The sequence below is a fragment of the Chrysoperla carnea genome, chromosome 4, assembly GCF_905475395.1.
Source record: "Chrysoperla carnea chromosome 4, inChrCarn1.1, whole genome shotgun sequence".
Lineage (NCBI taxonomy): Eukaryota > Metazoa > Arthropoda > Insecta > Neuroptera > Chrysopidae > Chrysoperla > Chrysoperla carnea.
This window is the reverse complement of record NC_058340.1, coordinates 44,176,478-44,199,158: the sequence shown is the minus strand read 5'-3', so window position 1 is coordinate 44,199,158 and position 22,681 is coordinate 44,176,478. Positions and strand designations below refer to the sequence as shown.

At 29.2% G+C, this 22,681-nt stretch overlaps 4 protein-coding genes across 5 annotated transcripts; 2 read left to right on the top strand and 2 right to left on the bottom strand.

Annotated features, from left to right (window-relative positions):
• The first annotated feature begins 104 nt into the window (after positions 1 to 104).
• On the top strand, positions 105 to 2,033 carry LOC123298329 (ER membrane protein complex subunit 8/9 homolog). Its single transcript, XM_044880302.1, has 3 exons — positions 105 to 401; positions 463 to 609; positions 1,750 to 2,033. Exons 1-3 carry the CDS (start codon positions 198 to 200, stop codon positions 2,020 to 2,022), a joined length of 624 nt encoding a protein of 207 aa, XP_044736237.1. The 5' UTR covers positions 105 to 197; the 3' UTR covers positions 2,023 to 2,033.
• Positions 2,034 to 3,258: 1,225 nt separating this feature from the next.
• On the bottom strand, positions 3,259 to 6,135 carry LOC123298732 (threonylcarbamoyladenosine tRNA methylthiotransferase). The gene is made up of 4 exons (XM_044880824.1): positions 5,658 to 6,135; positions 4,739 to 5,434; positions 3,749 to 3,992; positions 3,259 to 3,597 (listed from the first exon to the last, which is right to left on the bottom strand). The coding sequence occupies exons 1-4, from the start codon at positions 5,999 to 6,001 to the stop codon at positions 3,259 to 3,261; spliced, it is 1,623 nt and encodes a 540-aa protein (XP_044736759.1). The 5' UTR covers positions 6,002 to 6,135.
• A 1,040-nt stretch (positions 6,136 to 7,175) lies between these two features.
• On the top strand, positions 7,176 to 10,836 carry LOC123298731 (xylose isomerase-like). Its single transcript, XM_044880823.1, has 6 exons — positions 7,176 to 7,251; positions 8,013 to 8,291; positions 8,397 to 8,559; positions 9,041 to 9,472; positions 9,748 to 10,003; positions 10,675 to 10,836. Exons 1-6 carry the CDS (start codon positions 7,176 to 7,178, stop codon positions 10,834 to 10,836), a joined length of 1,368 nt encoding a protein of 455 aa, XP_044736758.1.
• A 4,574-nt stretch (positions 10,837 to 15,410) lies between these two features.
• On the bottom strand, positions 15,411 to 21,328 carry LOC123299283 (uridine-cytidine kinase-like 1). Of its 2 annotated transcripts, none has more exons than XM_044881632.1 (8): positions 21,128 to 21,328; positions 20,750 to 20,895; positions 19,836 to 20,006; positions 19,314 to 19,591; positions 18,408 to 18,544; positions 17,622 to 17,808; positions 16,313 to 16,708; positions 15,411 to 15,794 (listed from the first exon to the last, which is right to left on the bottom strand). In XM_044881632.1, the coding sequence occupies exons 1-8, from the start codon at positions 21,178 to 21,180 to the stop codon at positions 15,468 to 15,470; spliced, it is 1,695 nt and encodes a 564-aa protein (XP_044737567.1). In that variant the 5' UTR covers positions 21,181 to 21,328; the 3' UTR covers positions 15,411 to 15,467. The 2 variants fall into 2 exon arrangements, with proteins under 2 accessions (XP_044737567.1, XP_044737566.1); XM_044881631.1 differs by lacking the exon at positions 21,128 to 21,328 and adding an exon at positions 20,996 to 21,109.
• Between the last annotated feature and the right edge of the window lie 1,353 nt (positions 21,329 to 22,681).

Here is a 22,681-nt window from a genome sequence, read left to right as displayed (position 1 = left end):
TGGTTCTAAGCTACAAATCATGCTACAAATATTTATGTTGGTTATGGATTCTGTAACTTTAAATTTATCAAGTTGGCAATTGACTGTCAAAAATACATGACGGAAGTGTTTAATAAGTCTATTAATTTTAACCAAAATATTTTGTAAAGTTCAAATAATTTAAACTCTCACTTAAGTAATTAATTTTTATAAATAAAATGACTGAAGTTAAATTTTCTGCACGTGCCTATGCAAAAATCATTTTACATGCATCTAAATATCCTCATTGTGCTGTAAATGGAGTGTTATTAACGCAATCGCAAACTTCATCGAAATCGAAACAAATTGATTTTGTTGATTGTATACCATTATTCCATGATTGTTTATATATTGCACCAATGGCTGAAGTTGCCTTAACTCAAGTAAATAAAGATATTACTTGGCTGAATTAATTTAAGTTTAACATTCTTCACTAAATTTTAGATTGATAATTGGGCTGCAAATGAAGGTTTAACAATTGCTGGATATTATACAGCAAGTGAAAATTTACGTAATAACAGTATTGAACGTTCAAATCATCGAATTGCTGATAAAATTGCTGAAAATTTTAGTCAAGCATGTCTTGTAGTGGTATGTTAAATTTACAAAAGTATTTTTAAATATGTAAGATAAACTTATCAAGGCGGCACGTAAATTATCATGAAGCTCTCTAGCTTAGCGAATAACACGCATGATAGAAATCATCCATGTTATCTCGAATCGTTTTAGAGAAGTTTTTTACTGTATAGCCTATTCATTGAATTCTAAAGTTGAGCTCTATGAAGCTGATATCACAAAAACAATAATTTAAAATGAATTTAAGCGAGTAGCATCCTTTTCACTATATTCAAATTAACCTAAAACGAAGCCCTCGTGATAGATAATTGAAATTATGAAAATCGAACGTATTGTCTATTTATACCAAGATATGACGTCAGTTTATTAGATCTTAAATTTGGACCGTGTGAAGTTGATATGTTGCGAGCCATAATTTGGACTTAGTTAGTTTGGATCTAGAACCTCATACACGTGTATTGAACGTAAAACCGATGACCTAGCCAGAAATGACACAAAAATATCAGAGATCAACAAACTCCAGTGCCAATTCTGATGACACCCTACGCTTCGTTCTAGCCATCCACGCCACCCATATCCCCAATCTAAAACCATGGATATATTTCCCGCAAATGAGATCTGCAGCCAATCAAAAGTAGGCACATTGCTTCCCTCCTGAGTGATACACCCCCTCGTCTAAAGTAGGACTTTATACTACATCCCTACAATAATTACTAGATCCGTGCTGTAAACACGTGCCTATCCACCACTATACTTATATACAACCATATTTTAGTTGAGTAAAAAATTGTTTATACCTTCAAAACTACAGTAGAATCTCGATAAGTTAAAGTCCAAGGGAAACACAAAATATTTTAAGTTATAGAGGTTTTAAGTTATCAAGTGTCTATGTTAGGTAAAGGTTAATATAGAGGAATGTACATGTTTCTATATACCCTAGTTAATATAGAGGTATGTACATGTTTCTATGTAGTTACTGAGGGCCTATACAGAGATTATTTATTTAAGTTATAGAGGTTGCGTATTTTAAGTTATAGAGGTTTTGGGCTCTGATGAGAAGGGAACATAGTATTTTTTGAAGTAACAGAGGTTTTTATGTTACCGAGGTTTAAGTTATCGAGATTCTACTGTAATCTACTTTTAATATGTTAATAGGTGGATAACTATAAATTAAGCCCACATCAACAAACAAACGATTTCCCATTAAAAGTTGCTCAACAAACTGCAGATGGTAAATGGAAACAATTGGAAAAAGCATATGTATACCCAAACGATGCTGCTTTGGCGGTAGCATCATTAGTTCGTGAAAAAACACAAAAAACATTGATTGATTTTGATAATCATTTAGATAATATACAATTGGATTGGACTAATAAAAAAATTAATTCCGATGTTGATGAAGTAGTTAAATTATATGTTGAAGAATAACGTAATATTTAATTATTTTTTGTTTGTTTAATAATTTTGTTTTATTTTAAATTTTATTATTATTAAAATAAAAATATCATGATTTATTGGAATATTATGATTGCCAAGTTCCCAGAAATTATTTGGAATAAAAATTTATCGATTTTACTATTTTGTCTATTCTTTTATTTCATTACACTAAAAATTTTTTAGCCGCTGACTCTGGTTTTAAAAAATTTTGAAAATTGCAATCTTAACTTGTCTGTGATAGGATCACCAAACTCTGAATATATACCAATTTTTCCGTCACGTATAAAGGTTCAAAGAAAATACAATTATACTGTGACAGACGGATCAAAGAGTGATTCTATAAAGGTACCTTTTTTTATTGAAACCATATAAATGGAAATTACTTATTTTGAAGGGACTCACGAGCTCATTATTTATTGTTATTATACAAAACTTTCGGAATACACTAATTATATAAAGAGAAAATATTTTATTTTTTGTTTGTAATGGATCAAATTAAAAACTATTGGGCCGATTAAAAAAATTCTTTCACTTATTCGTTGTGTGCGTAGTCATGGTAGAGACAATAAAATCGATGCCAGCGCTTCCAGTGACTAATTTGCAGTTCTTTACATGTTAATGTTATGGAAAATGTCAAATTAAAATTATTGCAAAATACTAATTAAACTTAATTCATTAAAAATTGTGAAAATAAGAAATCAAATTGCACAAATATTATTTTTTAAATATAAATTATCATAATTATTTATAATATGAGACAATAATATTAAATTTTCAATGTAAGTCATAACTGCAATTCATACAATTATATATATCCATACAATTCTACATATAATTAAAGTGTACTTGGCGGTAGCATCATTAGTTCGTGAAAAAACACAAAAAACATTGATTGATTTTGATAATCATTTAGATAATATACAATTGGATTGGATATTGGATTGGACGTTTTCCGTTGTCATGGAAACGAAACTCGCGCACGGTGCGAATAGAAAGTTAGGTACATTATTAGCAAGTAACATGAGCCGTATTTTATTTCAAAAAAAAATTAGGGTTTCCCAATAAAAATAAAAATTCTTGAAGTGTGAATAAAAGTAGCAATAAGTGAGAGTAAGGGAAGTGTAGTCTCAAACACGATAGCCTTTTTTTCAATCTTAAGTTAAAATTGCCCAGAAAAGCGGATGGGAAATTGCTAGTAAATAATAAAACCATATTTTCAAGTATTTACTAAATATTAAATAAAATCCATACAAGTCGAAATATAAAAGCTACAAATACAGCAATTACAGCATAGTATACATTTGATGTTTTTGTAGATGTTATTTGATATCCAGAAATTTCTCCTTTCTTAAGTGGATTCGCTAATCCTGGCTTAATTAAATTATTAGATACTGGTTCAGCAATCATTGAAAATTTTGAAGCAGATTTAATTTGTACTTGAACCATTTTACCCATAAATTCTTCTTTTTTGGGTATCAAAACTTGTTCGTAGAATTCATTATGACCAACAAAAAATTGTTTGTCATGCGATAACTCTGTCACCAAAACATTTTGAATTTCTCCAACCTAAAAAAATTATGCATAGTTTATTCAATTCTCAAGTTATTTTATTTGTTTTTTATATGAGGTTTTGAGATTTTCTCTGAAAACTCAAAGATAAATCTTTCCAACGGCTAGATCCGTTTCCAATAGTGTAATATTTTTTTTTAATTCTTACCTTAGAACCGTATGGTTCATAAGAATAAAATAATTCGGTGAGTTGTTTTGTCCGTGTTTTAACTTGTTGTGGAGGAATCCTGGGCATTCGAGCTGCTGGTGTCCCAGGTCTTGGGAAAAACTGATTTATAAATAAACTAGGAAATCTATATTTATCACACAATGATAAAGTTTCCTTAAAATCTTCATCTGTTTCTGTTGGAAATCCACAAATTATATCCGTTGCGATAGTTATTCCTGGTATCCTAAAATTTTAATTTTTTAATAGTATTTTATAAAATTGTAAAATAATGCTTTAATAATTGTCTAGAAGAGGAAATTAAGAAGTAGGTTGTTTGTCCGAAATGTGTTTTGCATAGAAAATACAGAACTTGAGAAAGATGACGGTAATACTAGTTGCAAGCTGGAATAAAACCATCGGAAACAATTCCTGTTTTCTATGATAGTACGAGAACCGATTGATATACAGGGTGCCCATGACTCGATGACCATAGTTTAAGAGCGTATTCTTTTGACAATTGGTCAGAAGTGCCATATATACTTTTGTCCCAATAGTTTTGTGCATTATTAAATTTAACCAAAGACAATATTGAGCAAAGTAGTTTAATATTTTATTAATTAAAAATTTTTGTATTTCTAGCACAAATTAAAGTTTTGGTTCAAAATATCTCCCCGCTGCCTTACAACGCGTTACTGCTCTTTTAGCAATTGAAGACGTTGCTCTATGAAGCTCCTTAAGTACCTTAAACTGTGGCCATCGAATCACGGGATACTATGTATATAAGTACGTACTAGCTAAATAACCTATCACTAATTTGAAGTGTTCGATCACCTGAATTTGGGTTTGATTTGAGTGACTTTCTTAAGAAAGTCTCCCATCAGTTTATTGAACAACGAAAACCTTAAGCTTCAATGATTGTTCAAAAAATAACTATTAAAATTTTTTTATTTTCCCGTAAAAACGTTCTTCTAGACAATTACCGAAACTTACTTTTCCCTCAAATATTCAACAACATCCTCGAAATCTTTTCGAGTATATTCCCGTTTCATGTCATACAACACAATGTCACTACCTGACTGTACAGGTATATGTAAAAATTTGTATAATTTCGGATGTGCAAGTGCTTTTGCGATATCTTCTAATTGATCCTTAATATACGGTGGATTTGTCATACCTACTCGCATTTTACATCCATCCGGTATAACTTTAATTAGTTCAAACAAAAGTTCTGATAAAGATGTCCCAATATCTTTCCCATAGGCCCCAGTATCTTCTGAAGTTAACCATATTTCAACAACACCTTCAGAAAATGCTTGTTCAGCTCGCTCAACAATTTCCGTAGGAGAATAACTACCTAAATCACCACGAGCATGCTTTGTTTTACAATACGTACATTGATTCAAACACCCCGTATTAATTGCAATAATTTCAATTAATGGGTTTTTTCGAACTTTTGGCAATAACAATGAAGCACCTCCAATTTTTTTACCATTATCTTTTTTTGTACCCAATAAGCGAACACTATTTCCTTTAAGTGTTTCTTCAACAACTTCCACGACTCTATCAATTTGTTGTACACCAATTATACTTAAACCTTTCATGAAATTTGATTTTGGTGCACCTTGAGGTACACACCCCGCAATTACTATATGTTTGCCATTTTTTTGTCCTGCTTCAATTTCATTCCTAATGAGTAATAAAAATAAGAAAATTATTCACTTTATAATACCAAAGTTTGTTGGTTCAAAATTGGAAATCAAACTTTCCAGGCAGGTAAAATTGCAGAATTCAACATAATTAGTAAAAGACAAAATATTTGAAAATCAGTAAATGACAAGAAATTTGTTCGCATTTAACGTATATATTATTTGGGAAATAGAAAAAAAGCGAGAGTGCGAAGCCACCTTACCTAAAATGATCCTCAGCAGGGCTTTTAACTGTACAACTATTTAACAGCCATAAATCAGCAGCGAACTTATCTTCTGTTAACTTATACCCATATGCGGCTAATTGTCCAGCCATATACTCGGAATCTGAACTGTTGTGAGCACATCCCCATGTCTTAACATAGATTGTTTGTGTACCCGGAATTACGCTACTTAGAATTGTTTTCTCCACATTATATTCACCCAATTGTTGTTTCTTTGGCCTAATTTTAACATGTTTTCGACTACTATATCGTTCTTTCGGTGTAATATCTTGAGATGAAATCAAGTCTTCAATATCATCAATAATTTCGTTACATGCAGACATTTTTAAATAAACATTGATTTTAAATATTCTATTCAATTTAAAATATCCACATGGACTTTTATATTTTTTTAGGTTATAAATGTCAAAATTGTTCAAGTGTGATTTTATACTTAGCTCTTACTTCGAGGGTTCCGTATTATTTCTTTCTTCTATACTCAGAATACATAGTTAAAATACAAAATAAATTTAAGGGGATAATATTATGCTACAATTCCAAAAGAAAGATGCCTATATAAAACAAGATTGGCTGCATTCAAATTAACTCAGCAGTTTATAATGATAAATGGGGCATAAAATAATTTTATAAACATAAGAATAAAACAAATATTTTGATATTGAAAAACCTGGGGAACCTTGTTTTCTTTATTATTCTTCTTTTTGAAAGATAATCGGCACATATGGGTACCTATAAGTATCGAACCCCCTCTAATGTTAATATGAAACCTTGAGATTGAGAAAAAAAGGAAAAGTAGATGTTTCCTTATAAGCATTTTTATTAAATTGTTTTCGAAAATTAATTGAATTCGGCACATTCGCTTTTAAACAATTTTTTAACAAAAGATGATTCATATTTTCAACACAACTGCAGTAGAATTAGCAATTTTAATAATTTTGAAATATAATATTTACATACAAATTGTATATGAACAATTGAATAATTATCGATATATTTTCTATGTTACGAACTTTTATTGCTAATTTTATTCGAATGTCACGCTGTAATCGATTCAAACTCTTTGATTGCACACCTAATCATAAACGGCTGCGATTTTCCAAGTCTCTTCAAATGTCCATGTATCTTACTGTTGAATTCATTCTCCTCTTCATTATCGCCATAGAATAATATAAACTAACGATTACCCCCTTGTTATTTTTTAGGAAGTTGAAATTCAGTTAAGAACCAAGTTCAGCAGGTCCCTTTTATAAGATATTAATTACAATTGAAATTTGTTTTATCGCGGAAATAAGATTGTTAAATTATTAAAAGCGTTGTGTTTTTTAAAGTATTAATTACATAAACACCTGTATTAATTTTTTTGGTGTAAAATTTCATTTTACAAAAGTTTTAGTCACGGTATATAATTTTAAAAATATATAAATTGCGCATCACATACTTATAAATACTTGAAATTTTTAAATTAGACCATAAAGTTTTATATGTGCATCGAGCAAAATGAGTAGTCTTTTGGCAAAAAGACCAAAAATTAAAGATACGCGAGTTATTGACAACAGTAATGAACATTTTTCAGGTGAGTGTGAGCAAAAGTATGAAAATTAAATTTTATATGGTGCATTAATGACGCAAAAAAAATTTTTTTTACGAATCATTTATATTAAAAATTTTGGATTTTTGGAAAATTTTTCGGTAATTCAATTTTAGACTCATTCTAATTTATTTGCAATCCGAACTGCATTAAGAATAAGAAATCTATTGGAATTTTTTACTAGAATATTTTAATTAACATAATAATTCAGCTCATTTGACCATTAGAAAGGTATCTTTCGAGATATCTCCAGAATCACTTCGAGATAAGAGCTTTTTGTTCAATCATGAATTGAATCCGCTTTTTATATTTTTTGGGTCCCTACCAGATATATTAAATTTCAGCAAGATCCGAAACAAAAAACTTCGTGATTTCTCGATTTTTTCAGAGGAATTAAGAAAGTTGCAAAAAATCGAGAAAACTATTTGTTTTCGATTTGAGTAAAAATAATTTTCTAGATTATCTCTAACCCAAAAAATACAAAAATTGGATTCATTTGACTATTGGATGAGTATCATATCCTAGAGTAATTTTAGTCCATATCGCAGGAACTTTTCAGCCAACGAAATTAATTAAAATTGATGAAAAGTAATTAAAAATTATTAGCAACTCAAAAATTGCTCATGAAAAGTTGATATTGCTCATTCCAAAAAATTTTCTTGATTTCTTTACTTTTTACTAGGAAGTAAAAGTTAAATTGCAAAAATCAAAGAGTTAAACCTTAGTGTTTTTTTGTTCTAATATAGGTATAAATAAAATTGAATTTTGTAATAATCAACTGGAAAATCAAAATGAAACTCTGTGTTATCGCTATTACAACCATGCTGAAAAGATTAACGGTCACAATATTGATGAATGGTTACGCTTCATAATAAATTATAAGAATGTTTACGAAAAATCCAACGTTTCAAATACATTTGAAAAATTGAAATCAACTCTCGTACAACCATGGGATGATGGAACATCTACAGTTGAAAATTATAAGCGAAGAATTCGTGCGTTTTACGAATTAATGTTGAAATTGGGTAAGTTTAATATTTTTAACCACCAATATACCTTGAATTAAAAACCATATAATTTTCTTTACGGTTTACAGTAGTTCTAGAGATTGTCACTTTTTTTTCTTTTAGGAATGAAATATTGGACAGCTGCTATAGAAGATATTGTTCCACCGTGTGAAACATTAGATGAAATATTTCATCACTACGACGATATTGCTGATTTCATAAATGAATTACATCAAAGAACTGGAATAAAGTTAGCCTGGTTATCCACAGACTTTCCATTTTTGGAGTAGGTATTATTTTAAAACAAAATTCAGATTTGATAGTCTTATTTGTGACACCGTAGTTCCTAAACGGATGAACCAATTTTTTTCCCTTGTCAAAAAAATCAGTTCAGTTTGAAAAGATAGCTAGAAAGAAAAATTCCGTTTGGCAGGAGATTTTTAAATTTTGTAAAGGACCCAGCACGATTAGATAGGAAAATGGGCTTTCTGTGTGTAACATTCACTGCTAAGCATAACCATGCATACTTGTTGTCTGTTAGTTGGTGTGCTGTACGATGTATCATTATTAAGACGGTAGTTATATTATTAACTATAATATATGTGTAGCTTTTGATCAGAACATTATAGGGCGGTTTGAAAAAATTTCACAGAAAGCTATTTTCCTATCTAATCGTGCGGAGTCCTTCGTGTTTAGATAATAATTTGTAATATTTTTTGAGGATTGTTTAATATATATTTGTTTAATATGTTAAAACATTTTTGTAGGAATGATGGCAAATTAAACAATCCTGCAGATCAAGCTCAAATGTTTTCTTTATATGGTCAACAGATAAAAAAGGCTATGGAAATGGCTCAAAAATTGAACACAGACGGTTTCCTTATCAATTGTCCATCATCATCAGAATATCAAAATACAATATGCGTGAATACCAATGTTTCAAATGAACTGAAAAATTATGCAAAAATGTTGAAAATGATAGCAGATTACAAAGATTATATTGGATATCGTGGCGAACTTTTGATTGGCATTAGTAATAATAATAAAATTAATCATAATTGTGTCGAAATGTTTCCAGATCACCAGAATAATTATTTATTTGATGCTTTTAGCACTTTATGTTTTTTAAAGCAGTACAACTTAGATAAACAATTTCGTATTAAAATTCAAACACCTCGCGAATTTTTAATGATTTCAGAGTAAGTAAAATTTCTAGGGACATTATTGATTTTAAGGCTATACGCGTACAAAACGATGCAGTTTTTGCATGAGTCGTTTTAACTGCCACGTTACGGGAAAAATCAGAATTTAATTTTATATTTGCCTAAATAACCACTTTGCTCTATTAAATATATCTACATCGTTAAAAATTAACTTTGATTAAACTTGATGCATATAATAGTAACATTTTAGTTTATTTAGATTCAATAAATTTAACAGTAATAGCTGTGTAAAATGGTTGTTTTTTTTATAGGTATACGGGAAGCGTGGGAGCAATTGATTTATCTACAACACCAACAATAAAAACTTGTGTGACAATAATGAAAACAATATTTGATAATGGTTTATCACACACTCCACCAGGCATTGTTATAAACGGTTTAAGTTTAAGAAGTAACGATTATAAAAACATTTTTGAAGATTTTATAGCCGATATTGATACGTATGTGGCATCATTACACGTAGTTTTTAAAATGTACTCAGAAGGCATTATAACAAAAAATGTTCATGTAAGTTTTTATTTCTTGCTTTTAACATTTGTTTTAAATCGAAGATCACTCCTACCCTCTTTTTTATATATTTTTATAACTCTTCTATATTTTTATAACATAGCAGAATTCGAAAAAAATATTAATTATTATTTAAAATACGTCACAATTCGTCGTATATCATTAAGGACGTTGCACAAAACTTTTCAAAATAAAATGACCCTCGTCGCTGAAGAAAATGTTGCAAGAATCGTCGAATTTCTTTAATAATCGAATTTTTGCTATTGTTGAATTATCATGTTCAATATTGCGTAATCTCTTTCCACTTGCGTTGAATTCCTGAATTTAAGAACGAAAAGTGGCATTAAATAGGGTTTCTCCAAAATTGAGAAATCAGTAATAAAGTCTTAAAAGTTGCCAAACGCAAATGAGCCCCCGATTGTTCTCAAAATACGCGTATCACGAAGCGAGCATTGCTCCCCTGACTAATTATCAGATCTCGACAACATTAGCTCTGTCATCTCTCCAATCCATTTTCCAATTTAAAGTGTTATTTTACATCTTATTCGTTGTTAGTTGAATTAAACTACCCCCTCTCGAATCCAGCAATTGTTATTTCCAACATTTTCTTAGATAATACGTGTCAAGTTTAATATATAGAAACACATTCATTAAAATCATGTTCTTTGCAGGGTTATACAGGAAGTACATCATTTCCCAATTCACTAAAAGAATGTGACGAACAAGCTAGAAAAATTAATATCATCCAATTGTTTAAACATATTACACCGAATAACACTTCACATAAACGACACTGGGATATTTTAATAGAACGATTCAAAAACAATTTATAATTTTTCGTTTAAATATTCATTTGATATAATTATTTTTAATGTACAAAATAGATATTAAGTTTCACATGTTTTTTTGTTTTTTATCTTTGTTCATTTGTTTTTAAGTATAATAATAACAATAAAATGAAATATAAAGCTACAAATAAATTATAGATACAATAATTGTTGTAATAATAATACATTTTTGTTGATAACAATTTAATATTGTAATTGGAGCACAAAATATATGAAATAATCGGATAATTTTTTTTTCATTTCATATCCAATTAAAAATAATTAACGAAGAGCAGGTGTAATAAAATTTTGAGATTATTTATTAAAAAATGAAATCATTATAACTATGGCTCAGTAATGATTGTTTTACAAAAACTTGTTTCGGTTAAAGGGGTTCACTCAAAAAATCTTCATAAATATAGGATGGACAATTGAATATTCAGTATTTAAATTCGAAATAAAATACACAAAACTTAAGGCGAAAACTGCAGGCTATAATAATCAAAATAAGTATTACCAAATCTAAAAATTGCATTATTTATTAAATAATTTCTCTCATTTTATTTATGTCCGCCTCTCCGGTTAAATGGAATTTGAGATAGGGTTTACGGGGAGTAAGATATTTCTTGCCTTTCTTCTGGTGATATTTCAACACTTTAATTAATAAATAATTTAAAAAATCGAAAGTAGATAGAGATAGAGAATATTATTAAATCAGGGTGGACATAAGAATGATAATTAAAAATTAAGTATTTCCCAGACTACAAATTATCGATACCAGTTATGGATAAAAAATTAATTAGCTATAATAAACACATGAAATCAAAGTTTATTTGTTTAAACTTATGTATAAATTAAAATAAAGAAAAGTAATTGCAAGAAAATTAAGAAATTGCTCCACCATTTAATTACCAGTGGCTCTATTTAAATAATATTTGCCAAATTATTAAAAAAGTTCTTTTTTGTTGGTTTTTTTTTGACATAACTTATACGACTAACATTAAATGTATACTAAATTTACTGGTTTAGTAATTGATTAATTGACAGATTAAGTATACTTGATTGTATTCCTTGCCTTTTTTGTTTCATTAAAATGTTACTAAAAAGTTTATCAGAACGTTTAGGAGACAATTTCTTAAAGACTCCAAAAAATTCGATCTAATTTTAATAACAACAATATGTATGTCTATCTTAATAAGCAGGATGAATTCTTACGCCATGGTGACGATTCATTAGAGTAATCTTAACATAATTATCCAGTAAAATTAGTAATAAAATTTTGGATATTACATAAAACATTAAATTGAACAAAATTGGTCCATTAAAAGCTTGCTAAAACATTTAGTGTGCAATTTACAATTTCAATATTTTATAAAATATATTCTTTTACAATTTTAGGAATTTTTTTTAAGAACTACTTTCCCAAATTAGATAAAATAGGACAATAATCAACGATTTATGCTTTTTTAAACTGCCCACATAAAATAACAAATTCAATAAACCACTTTTTCACATTCTATGTTGGATTTCAAATCCCCTTTTATACAGCCGTGCATGTAAACTTGCGGGTAATAAAATGCGACACTTTCTTATATATCAGATATATTTGATGGTTGAAAATACACATTTTTTAATATGCTTAGTGCCACCAAATATATCTAATGTATATAAGTGTCGCATTTTTATTGACCGCAAGATATATACAAAAATCATAAAAAATTAACTTCAAGTTACTTGAAAATTAACTATAAATTACTTGAAAAGTAACTATATTCTGATAAGAATACACAGCCAGTAAATAGGTTTATCGAAACATGACCTACATAAATCTAACCTGGCCAGAAGTACCGTAGAGAGCTCATAGCTTCTTTGAAAATAACATTACACATTGGTTAATAACATCAGGCCCGTGCGCACAGTTTTAGGGGCCAACCCCCTCCCCCATTGAGAATATTTCCACATAAATTTGAACTATATAGTCCTGTAAATGTAGTTATTGACACTGACTAGTTAGCTGTTCACTCTGTTTCGACATTTGATGAAAAAATCAATTCAATTCAAATTCAATTTTGCACGATGATTTCCATGACATTTGGGTCGACAAAGTTAAACTTTGGCGAAAACGCATTGCCGGGAAGGATGTCAAAAATTTACTCGAGGTACTCGATATTTGAAATGAAGATACGTTTCCAAATGTATACCAATCGCTTTGCGTTTTGGCAGTTTTGTCTGTGATAACAGCGATAAATGGACGCCCCTTTTCAACTTTGCATCGGCTCAAAATATAACTTAAACAGACAATATCTGAATATCACATTTTTCCATAATAAAATATCCTCTTGCTCGAAAAAAGAGTCAGTAGTTTTTATTGACTTTATGACCTAACATGAGGAACAAAAGTTTGAACTTCCTCGCATGGATGATTCCTGTGCCCGGGCCTGAGTAAAATGTAATAATCTCGAGGTATGTGGATGTGTATGTGTATACAATAAACAGTATTATATCAAAAATAAACACAAAACAAAAGTTATTTTCTGACTTTTGTATGCTTCAACCAAGTACTACTGTCTCTCGCAAATTTTGTATATAATTAAGAATATGAAAGAAGTTTATGTTTTAAATTCAAAGATTTTAATTAACATAATTAACACTAACCAAAAATAAAATATTTAATGACAATTATTTTAAATTATCTTTTAACCATAGCAAATATTGGTGGAAACTGATGAGAAATTAAAAAAATAATAAATTGAAAAAAACTTTATTTAGTTTTTAAAACCAAAAATAATTTTAATTTTAAAAATTTTCCCAAATTAATGGAAATGAGACTAGAAAAAAGAATTAGATCTACATACATTTATATACTTACGACTAGCGCAATAATTTTACCTATTCATTAAAACAATAAACTTAAATAAAGATATAGCATAGTGGCCCTTGCATATGATATTGATAAAATTTTTAGCCGGCTGAAAATTAAGATAGAAGCAGTTTTAGAGAAGTTTGTAAGAATCGTTAGTTTTTAATAGTCAGATTGTAAACCGTCGATAGATTGTAAACAAGCTATAAGATTTACAGCCTAACGCGTTTATTTTCGTTAGATTATAAACTAACAATGATCATGCAAGCTATCATCCAATCACTGCACAGACTTATTGAAATAGGCAGATTGAATTTAAATCCATCGAGCTATTTATTAATAGAAATGCTTCATCGGAAAGATGATTTAGCTATATAGAATCTGATTCTTGAATTGCTCCACGATATTTAAAGAAAAGAAACTAACTAAATATAGATGGGCTTTCATAGTTATATTTTCTATACTAAATTGCGATTAAAAATTATTCCATACTAAAGTGATTCTGTATACAAATTTGAAAAACTTATGCAGACGGTGTTATTCCTAAAGTTACGTTTATTTCTCAATGATTTATAAGATCGAAAAAATAAAAGAAGTGTTTTAAGTATCCAAAATTTTTCCGCAACTATCGGTGTACGCTAATTGTTACGAATTCCCGGAGTGATACCACCTTTATTTAAGTTTATTTTTTTTCGATTTTTTAATATTAGGATATTATATTTATTTTCCGTAATTATTTCAGAATGAACGCAAAAAAATTATAAGGATTAATGCTGGCCAATTATTTTTTATTTTGAGAACTTTAAGTACAAATTTTTGTTAATTTTTACTTTTTAGTAATTAGTATTTCACTAAGTCTTTCAGGTGGTACTCTCATAAAAGGAGGTATTCTCTTATTCGATATAAAAATCGATTTTCTTTTTCTTTCCATTTTCTGAATTGCTAGTTTTATGATCTGTGTCTCTACTTTTCAGTTGTCAAAAAGCGAAAAGCGAAGGGTTTCTATCAATAGTACCTTTAATATATATTTTTATTATAGAGCCTTGGTTTTCTCACTGATGTGTCGATTTCGTTTATACGGGAAGAATTTTATATCAAAAAATAGGAAAAGAAAGTACACAATTTTCATCAAGGAAATTGAAATCATCAAACATTTAACCACCAAATTTTTACATGTAAAAAATATCCTTCCTTTCTGATAATGGAAATGTGAGCCTGGTTGGAAATTCCCAATGTATACGTAATTACCTTATTACTCTAATTAAATATAAAGTTAAAAATTCGAGTAACATACTTATTTCACAGCTTGCAAAAAATATTTAGAAAAATTACGTCATTTTTTTGATAGACGAGAATACCTCCTTAAAATAACTTAAAATAGTATTCATAATTTCAACAATTATAAAATTCTTTGGATTTTTTATGACAATAATGCCTGAGACCAAATTTAAAATGTAGAAGATTTGAGAAAATAACTTTGGTACTATACCTTCCACAAAATACTTTTGAAGATAAATCACCATTTTTTAAAGTTTAACACTACAAATAAAAGAGTTGAATACAACAACCAATCAAAAATCACGCTGATGACTTATAAAAGACAGTACAAAATTTGTTAATGCCAAAAATCTTTTATAAAAGAGCTATGTAAAAAAAATTTTCTCAAGTTTAAAACTCAATGTTAGATTTAGGTAATAATAATAGAAAGAAAACCATTATGTCATGCTTACTTCCACGCTTTATCGAAGATAATGAAAATAAATAACACAAAACAAAATTATTGAACAACAATGATTTCATCACATGGTTCAGTACCAAAATATCGATCTCCAAAATTTCCAATACCCGGTAGTACATAAAATTTCTCGTTGATTTCTGGATCTACAGCAGTCGTTACAATTTGTACTTTAGGAAATGCATACGCAATTGAATGCACACCCGATTCAGCCATTAATAATGATACTATATAGATATTACTTTCGGCTACGTCATGATCTAATAATACTCGTATTGCCATCATGGCCGCAGCACCTGTTGCTACTGTTGCATCCATTAATATTACTTTGTAATCTTTGATGTCTTTGGGAAGACGAAGATAATACAACTGTGAATACAAAAATCAAATTATAATGATGAAATTAAGATATTTGTCTCCCTAAAATATTATAAAAAAGGTTTTGGACTATATGCATGGGTGTCGTGAAATAATGTGTTATTTTTAACTCTAATGTATCACTAAACTATTTTTCACACAATACCAAGTGTTTGTATAGAGTCATATATTTAATTACGAGTAACTTTTCTCAGTAACATTTTGGAAACTTTTAAAAAAAAGGGTAGTTTACCCAAAAAAAAAAATAAATAAAATTCTGCTATTATAGTTATTTCACTTCAACAACCAATACTCTAATACTTGAGTTGTTTTATCGAGGCCAATTTTTTGAACTTTAAACTGTTTTTTCGAGCCCAGTTTAACGTCATTACAAGGTAGAATTTTCGGAAGTTGATTTTTGTATGTTTTGTTTGTTGAAAATTTATTTTTTCCCATGAGGTTCGAAATATTGAAAGTCGATCATATTGAATTAAAAAGATGAAATTTAAGTAAAACAGTAAAACACTTACCTCTGGTTCACCAGTAATTAAATTCGTTTGAATTAATATTTTTCCAATTCGTATATCTTTACAAACATCACAGACAGCTTGCTCCATTGTTTCACCAGCACGTAAAATTGACACACCACATACCTTATTACTAGCACCACGTTTACCTTGATACAAAACACCTTGTGGTGTATCAACTGTAACATTTTGAAATGGTAACAATGACAACGTGTATTCGATCACAAGACGTATTAAGCGTTTTGAATAAAATATGAATTCATCTCGTGATGTTTCTCTATTTCTAATAAATGTATGTAAACCGCGTATCTGTGGTGTTGTTGGTAGTAGTAATAAATTTTCTGGCATTGGTTGTCCAATATACGAGTGGGCTAGTTTTTCACGTAATTTAAAGCCTCTCTGGAAATTATAAAAATCATATCTTAATGAATATTTAAAGATGAATATAATCGTATAATTACTCGAAAGTGAAATAGAAAGGAAATAGTTTTTAATATCAATTGACATTAGAAAAATATATATATTAGAATCGAGGAAATAATAAATTAATTATAGGAGTAAAACATCAGTGAAATAGATCCCATTGGCGCACACCATTTTGTTCCGCCGTGAAGATGTCTATTACTCTCTATTTCAGTGATTTTCATAGTTTTTTTCTCTAATACCCTCCTTACAGAAGATCGTGTTTAGAGCGACCGCCTTTCTGAAGGAATTTAGATGTAGGAGATATCATCGTATGTATTACTATACATACGGGTTGGGGATTAATTGTATATTTATATTAGTACATACACAGTACATGCTGCACAATATAGCAGGCTGCTCTATCAAAGTTGTTGTGTTATGGTTTGTTTTGGGTCAATTATATCAGAAAATATGAATCATATTGCAGTTTGGTAAAAAGCTTCCATTTGTCTTGATAAGCTTAATTTACTGGTATCTGCTATCAATTATAGAACACCCTGTTTATCCCAGATAGTAAAATTACTTCTATTGTTACGAGGGAGGAATACCGAAATGTAAATGAAACAGCATCTGCGATGAAATAACCGATTTAAAGGAATTTGAAATTCAGCCATATGTTAAAAATTAAATTTCAAATGACTTCAAAAATATTATTAAAAACTGAATTGCATGATCCACCATAACATTATTTGGTGATTTGGGATGAACTTAACAAGTATTGCCAAAATTGTAAATTGAGTGATAAGGAGAAGATGGAAATAGAAACTAAGAACAAACTAAAATTTAAAGTTAGTGATTTAACAGCCTGGGTACTATAGACAAGCTAGAAAAAAATCTTATTACTTACAAGCTGTAATTGTGTATGAACATGTTGTACAATTAATTCAATAGCAACTTCGTTATCCCCACCACGAGGTACAATGATATCAGCATGTACCATACTTGGAGCTATGTAATAGTTAAATGATGGTTGTACCATTGTACAGTACTGTTTTAATACACCTTCTAAATCACGACCACGTTGTGAAATATCCCTGTCATCAACAAAATTTCAATCAATAATTGTAAAAAAATCGAATAGTTTGAAAAATTGTAAAATTTCGGTTTACAAATCTGTTTTATTTTCTAAATTTTCGAAGAAAGAAAAAGCATTAGGACATTTTAATTCTTATGAGAAAAAATCTAAAAATAGTTTAAATTCAAAGTTTTCAGTTTTTATCATCTCTTTTTTAATACCCTGAAATAGTAGCCTCCATGTTAACGTCATACGGCAGTATAATTTAAAAAGTTTAAATTATGAACAATTATCTTTCAAAATATCAGTGCATTTGTCTATACAGCCAACTGACGTCATGATCACAGAGAAATTAAGTATCATTACTCGACCCATCTTGTTAAATTACGTACGCAAAATTTAAATGAATTTTTAAGGCACTTATCGGTTGAATAAAAATTTCGTAATTTTTTTGGTGATTTATTAGCACTATAGAATCTAATAATTGAGACACTTCAAAAAAAGGGTTGTAATTCCCTATTGAACATTTTTCATCGAAAAAACTCGCTTTTTGGTTACATGGAAAACAATAAAAATGAATATTTTAGAGAGACTCTTTAGGAAAAACTTATTATTTACCTTTTCAATCGTCTGGCAAGCCTCACATCAGCATCTGTATCAACGAATATTTTCATATCTAATAATTTGCTTACATCGCTGTTATAAAATGTTAGAATTCCTTCAAATATAATTACATTTGCACCGTACATAGTTTTCTGAAACCAGAAAATTAATTTTTGTACCAATTTTCGATATCATTATCTTGCAAAATATAGCAAAAATCTAAGGATATGATATTTTGAAAAAATATCAATACTTGGAAGGTAGTACAGTGATTTGTCGGATTACAAGGTACTCTTTTGTAAAAAAATTTTTGTCTATAAGGGATCTTAGGTACTACTCTATAATCCGACAAATTCGATAGTCCAACACTGCCTTGCATAACGTTTGCCGAATTACCGGGGGACCGCTGTATAAAAAAATGATTTTCACGAAGAAAAAAAAAGCGTTAATGCATTCAAAATGAAAACTTGACAAATATTTGATAAAACTAAAACTGAAAAATAATTAGCATAATTTGTTATCACTCTTTGTATCATTTGACATTTAAAAAGTGTAAAATAAATAAGAAAAAATTTAAATATTACAAAGTATACTTTGTTCAAATTAATTAATCACCGTTTGTTTAAATATTTGTTAAAACACGACTATTAATAGTTCACATAAGGCTTTTCCTCTCTTGTATTATAATAATAATGAAAGAAAGAATAAAGAAAAGAAAATTATAAAAATAATCGATTCTTATAAACTGAATATTTAATTATGTAACATAATTAGTTTTATGAAAAATGAGATAAAATAAATATATAATTTTCTTGAATATACACTGTCATCTGTTCATATACAGTGTGCCCCGGATAGAGGTAACTATACTTGCAAATTTTCTTATTTTGTATTTAAAAAAAATGCAATTTGAATTTTTACCGTTCTATTTTCTCTGCTGTGTGTAACAAAATTGTAAACGGGAACTTCCACTTTTTTACCATGTTTTAATCGTTGTAATACTTCAAATAATAATTCAAAATCAAATGCATCCGGATGATCAAAATTATATTCATTATTCTCAGCAAGAATATGCTGTTTCTCATTAAGCACTTTATAAAATGAGTCCATACTTAACAATGTCACCCATGGTACATCCAATGATTCTATAATTTTTGTTGCAACTGTTGTTTTGCCTGATGCACTTCCACCACAAATACCTATAAAAAAACAAGTGAAAACAAACAATTGACTAAGTTACTTGTTGAAATACCATGCATGGACAGTACTTTTTACTCTTTTATAGAGCTTGATGAAGAATTAAATAAATTCGAGACATCGTGAATTATTAAAATTTAAATTTTTATTTCTTGGTCTAATTTCATTTACTAAAACACTTCTGTTTTAAACTTAAGCACCCTTCTTAATAAAATATCTCACCTAACATATAGTTAATAAATTTACCTATAACAAAAGGCTCCACATGTTGTCCAGCTGAATTATACCAAGGAGGCCGTCCAGCAGTATAAATTGTTCTTGTTTGACTTCGTATTATAGATTCTGTTGTTGTTTTTGTAGCTGACTGAGATAAAGATGTAGTACGTTGTCTCCTAGATCTTGGCGATTTTTGTGAACCTGCAGAAAATAAAACCCAGTATTTTCACACAATTAGCTGACGAAACTTTTTAATTATGCATACAAATAAAGATGTTAGAAATGGTAATGTGTGCTTCAAAAGTAGATTTGTAAATTGTAGGTGCATTTAATTAGTCTTAAGTAAAATAGTCAAAAATAAACCGTTTTCATAGAGACTTTTATAATTTTCGTATTCTAAATTCTTCGCTTTTGTGGATACTTTGAAATTCTGGGCTACTGAAAACTATTAAACACACTCTGAAAATGAAATGATACAATTACATACGATTAATCCGAGTGATAATCTTTTAAGAAAATTAACTACTGACGAACGCCTGGTTATTGTCGATTTTTACACGATTGTCACATTTTCAGAAAATTACGAATGATTGGTACATAAACCAGTATGTTCCTGAACGAATTTCATTCTAGTTTCGGCAGTAGGTTTAAATATATTATTCGATGTGGATTATTAGTTGTAATGACGTACATCTTCGTAGTAGCACCCAGTCAAAAAAATAGAGTTAATATAACTTTAGGCATAACATCGGCTATTTTGTTTTCCAGCACGAACCGACAAATCAAAACTTGATGTTTACTAGCACCTTAATCTAAAATTTTGCACAGTATCACACAAACTAACTCAAACTCAAACAATTTTAGCATTAACTGGATTTGCGACTTACGCCAAAAAGAAATTAAAAAACGCAATAAAACAATTCGAGTGATATTCAAAAACTCACCTGTTGATGCCGGACGGGTAACATAAGGCACTGTACTCGGAGACGCAGGTGAAACATAATAATCACCAGCTTGAGCTTCCTCTTCTTCCAAACCATCGTCTTCAGAGAATACTTCATGATAATCTACTCTAGCCTCACCACCATCACTTTAAAAAAAGAATATTTAAAACTTATATAAATAAATTAGGTATAAAAGAAAACTTAATGAATTCAATATTAAAACAATAAACAAAATGTGCTAATTACATGTGGATAAATGATTCATTGAAAAACATATACGATGACATTTGATTGTGAAATACATTTCAATTATGATTTATTAGATAGAAAACTGGTTATAAAAACACTTTATAAAAAAATATTTATTTATTTACTTACCTGTCGGAACTTGCTGATGACGGAGGGTCAAATTGTGGTACTTTAGCAGCCATGTTTTTAAAAGAAACAGATAAATAACAATGTAGGTAAGTAAAATTAGACGTATTGTATGTATGCAATAAAGGTATATTATAATGACTGTGTTCTGTCGAACTTAGCGCTAGCAGTGTTAGTTAGCCTCGGCTCCTCACATATTGACAATACATTTTTTCTTTAGGATACATAGGGTGTAGTATGCATGGAGATACTCAGGGAACTAACAGAGCGCTTAGTTCTGCTAAACACACGATTGAGAACACCATCTGATCATCAATTCATTCGAAATTTAATTTTCAGTTCAAACTATCTACACTGAGAATACTATAAATATCTATACAGATTCATTTGGTGTTTAGGGGCAATAACTCTATTTTCCTTTATAAATCATTATTTTCATTTAGCTGAGTAACAAAATATTTCACAGTATACCAATTTCAAAGTTAAAATGATTCAGGGATATTACAATTTTCTGAGCGAAATTTTCTAATCTAATTTGGTTGAATTATGTTGGATTGAATTTTGATATTTGAGCATGATAATATTTGAGTATATAAGAGTTTGTTTTTAGATTAAGCCATACACTAAATATTAATCTTAAAGTTTAGCTGGTTCAAAATTTTCCTATATTTATTTCTGTTGAAGTTCTGGGTTAAACAAATATTTGGGGGGTGGTTCTCTCTTAGTCTTGTTTATGTTACAGCATCTGATAAGCATAAAAAGAAAATAAACACGATGTGGAGTTTAAAAGAGTTTCGCCAATCATGTGATATGTGACATATTAGATTAGGAAGCAGTAACAGGTGTACACATAATATGTATTATTATTAATGGTGAATTCACATCGTACACGATGAGCAATCCAATAGGCCTTTCATCACGTCATAAGCGCAAGTGCAGAGTTTATTTTTTCGTACTAACAGGAATAAGTTGGACTAAGAGAGAAGAATTTGTTATTTATTTTATCACTTTGGTTATAAACAATTTAGTCCGAAACAAAAGTGAATCGTCAGGTTTGTCACTGAACTCTATGAAATTATGATTGCGTGGAATATGAATTCACCATTAGACTTGTGTGACTACCCATGAACTAAATTTCTAGGTAAATGAAATATTTAATTAATTATGCGAGATGAGACACATATCTAGATTAGGAAACAGTAGGTGTATACCGAAAATTTTCGATAAATTTTTCAGAGCTCTATACACATATGTGATATTATTATTGAAGTCACATCGTACACATTGAGCAATAGGCGAACTAATCTGACCAGCGTGCGTTGGTATAGAAAACAAAAATTTTTAGTTGTGCCAAAAATTTAAACCTTATCTTCATATTATTTTAAATTCATAATTAAAATAATTGCGCATGGACACTGTAATCCAAAACCATTTGTAAAATTATTGCGCGTCCGCATTCGTTGCCGATAAATAATAAAAAGTTCCGGTTACTGTACCATTTTTTAGCTTGATTTTCTTTTATTAATTCGCATATTTTCGAGGTAGTATTGGTATCGA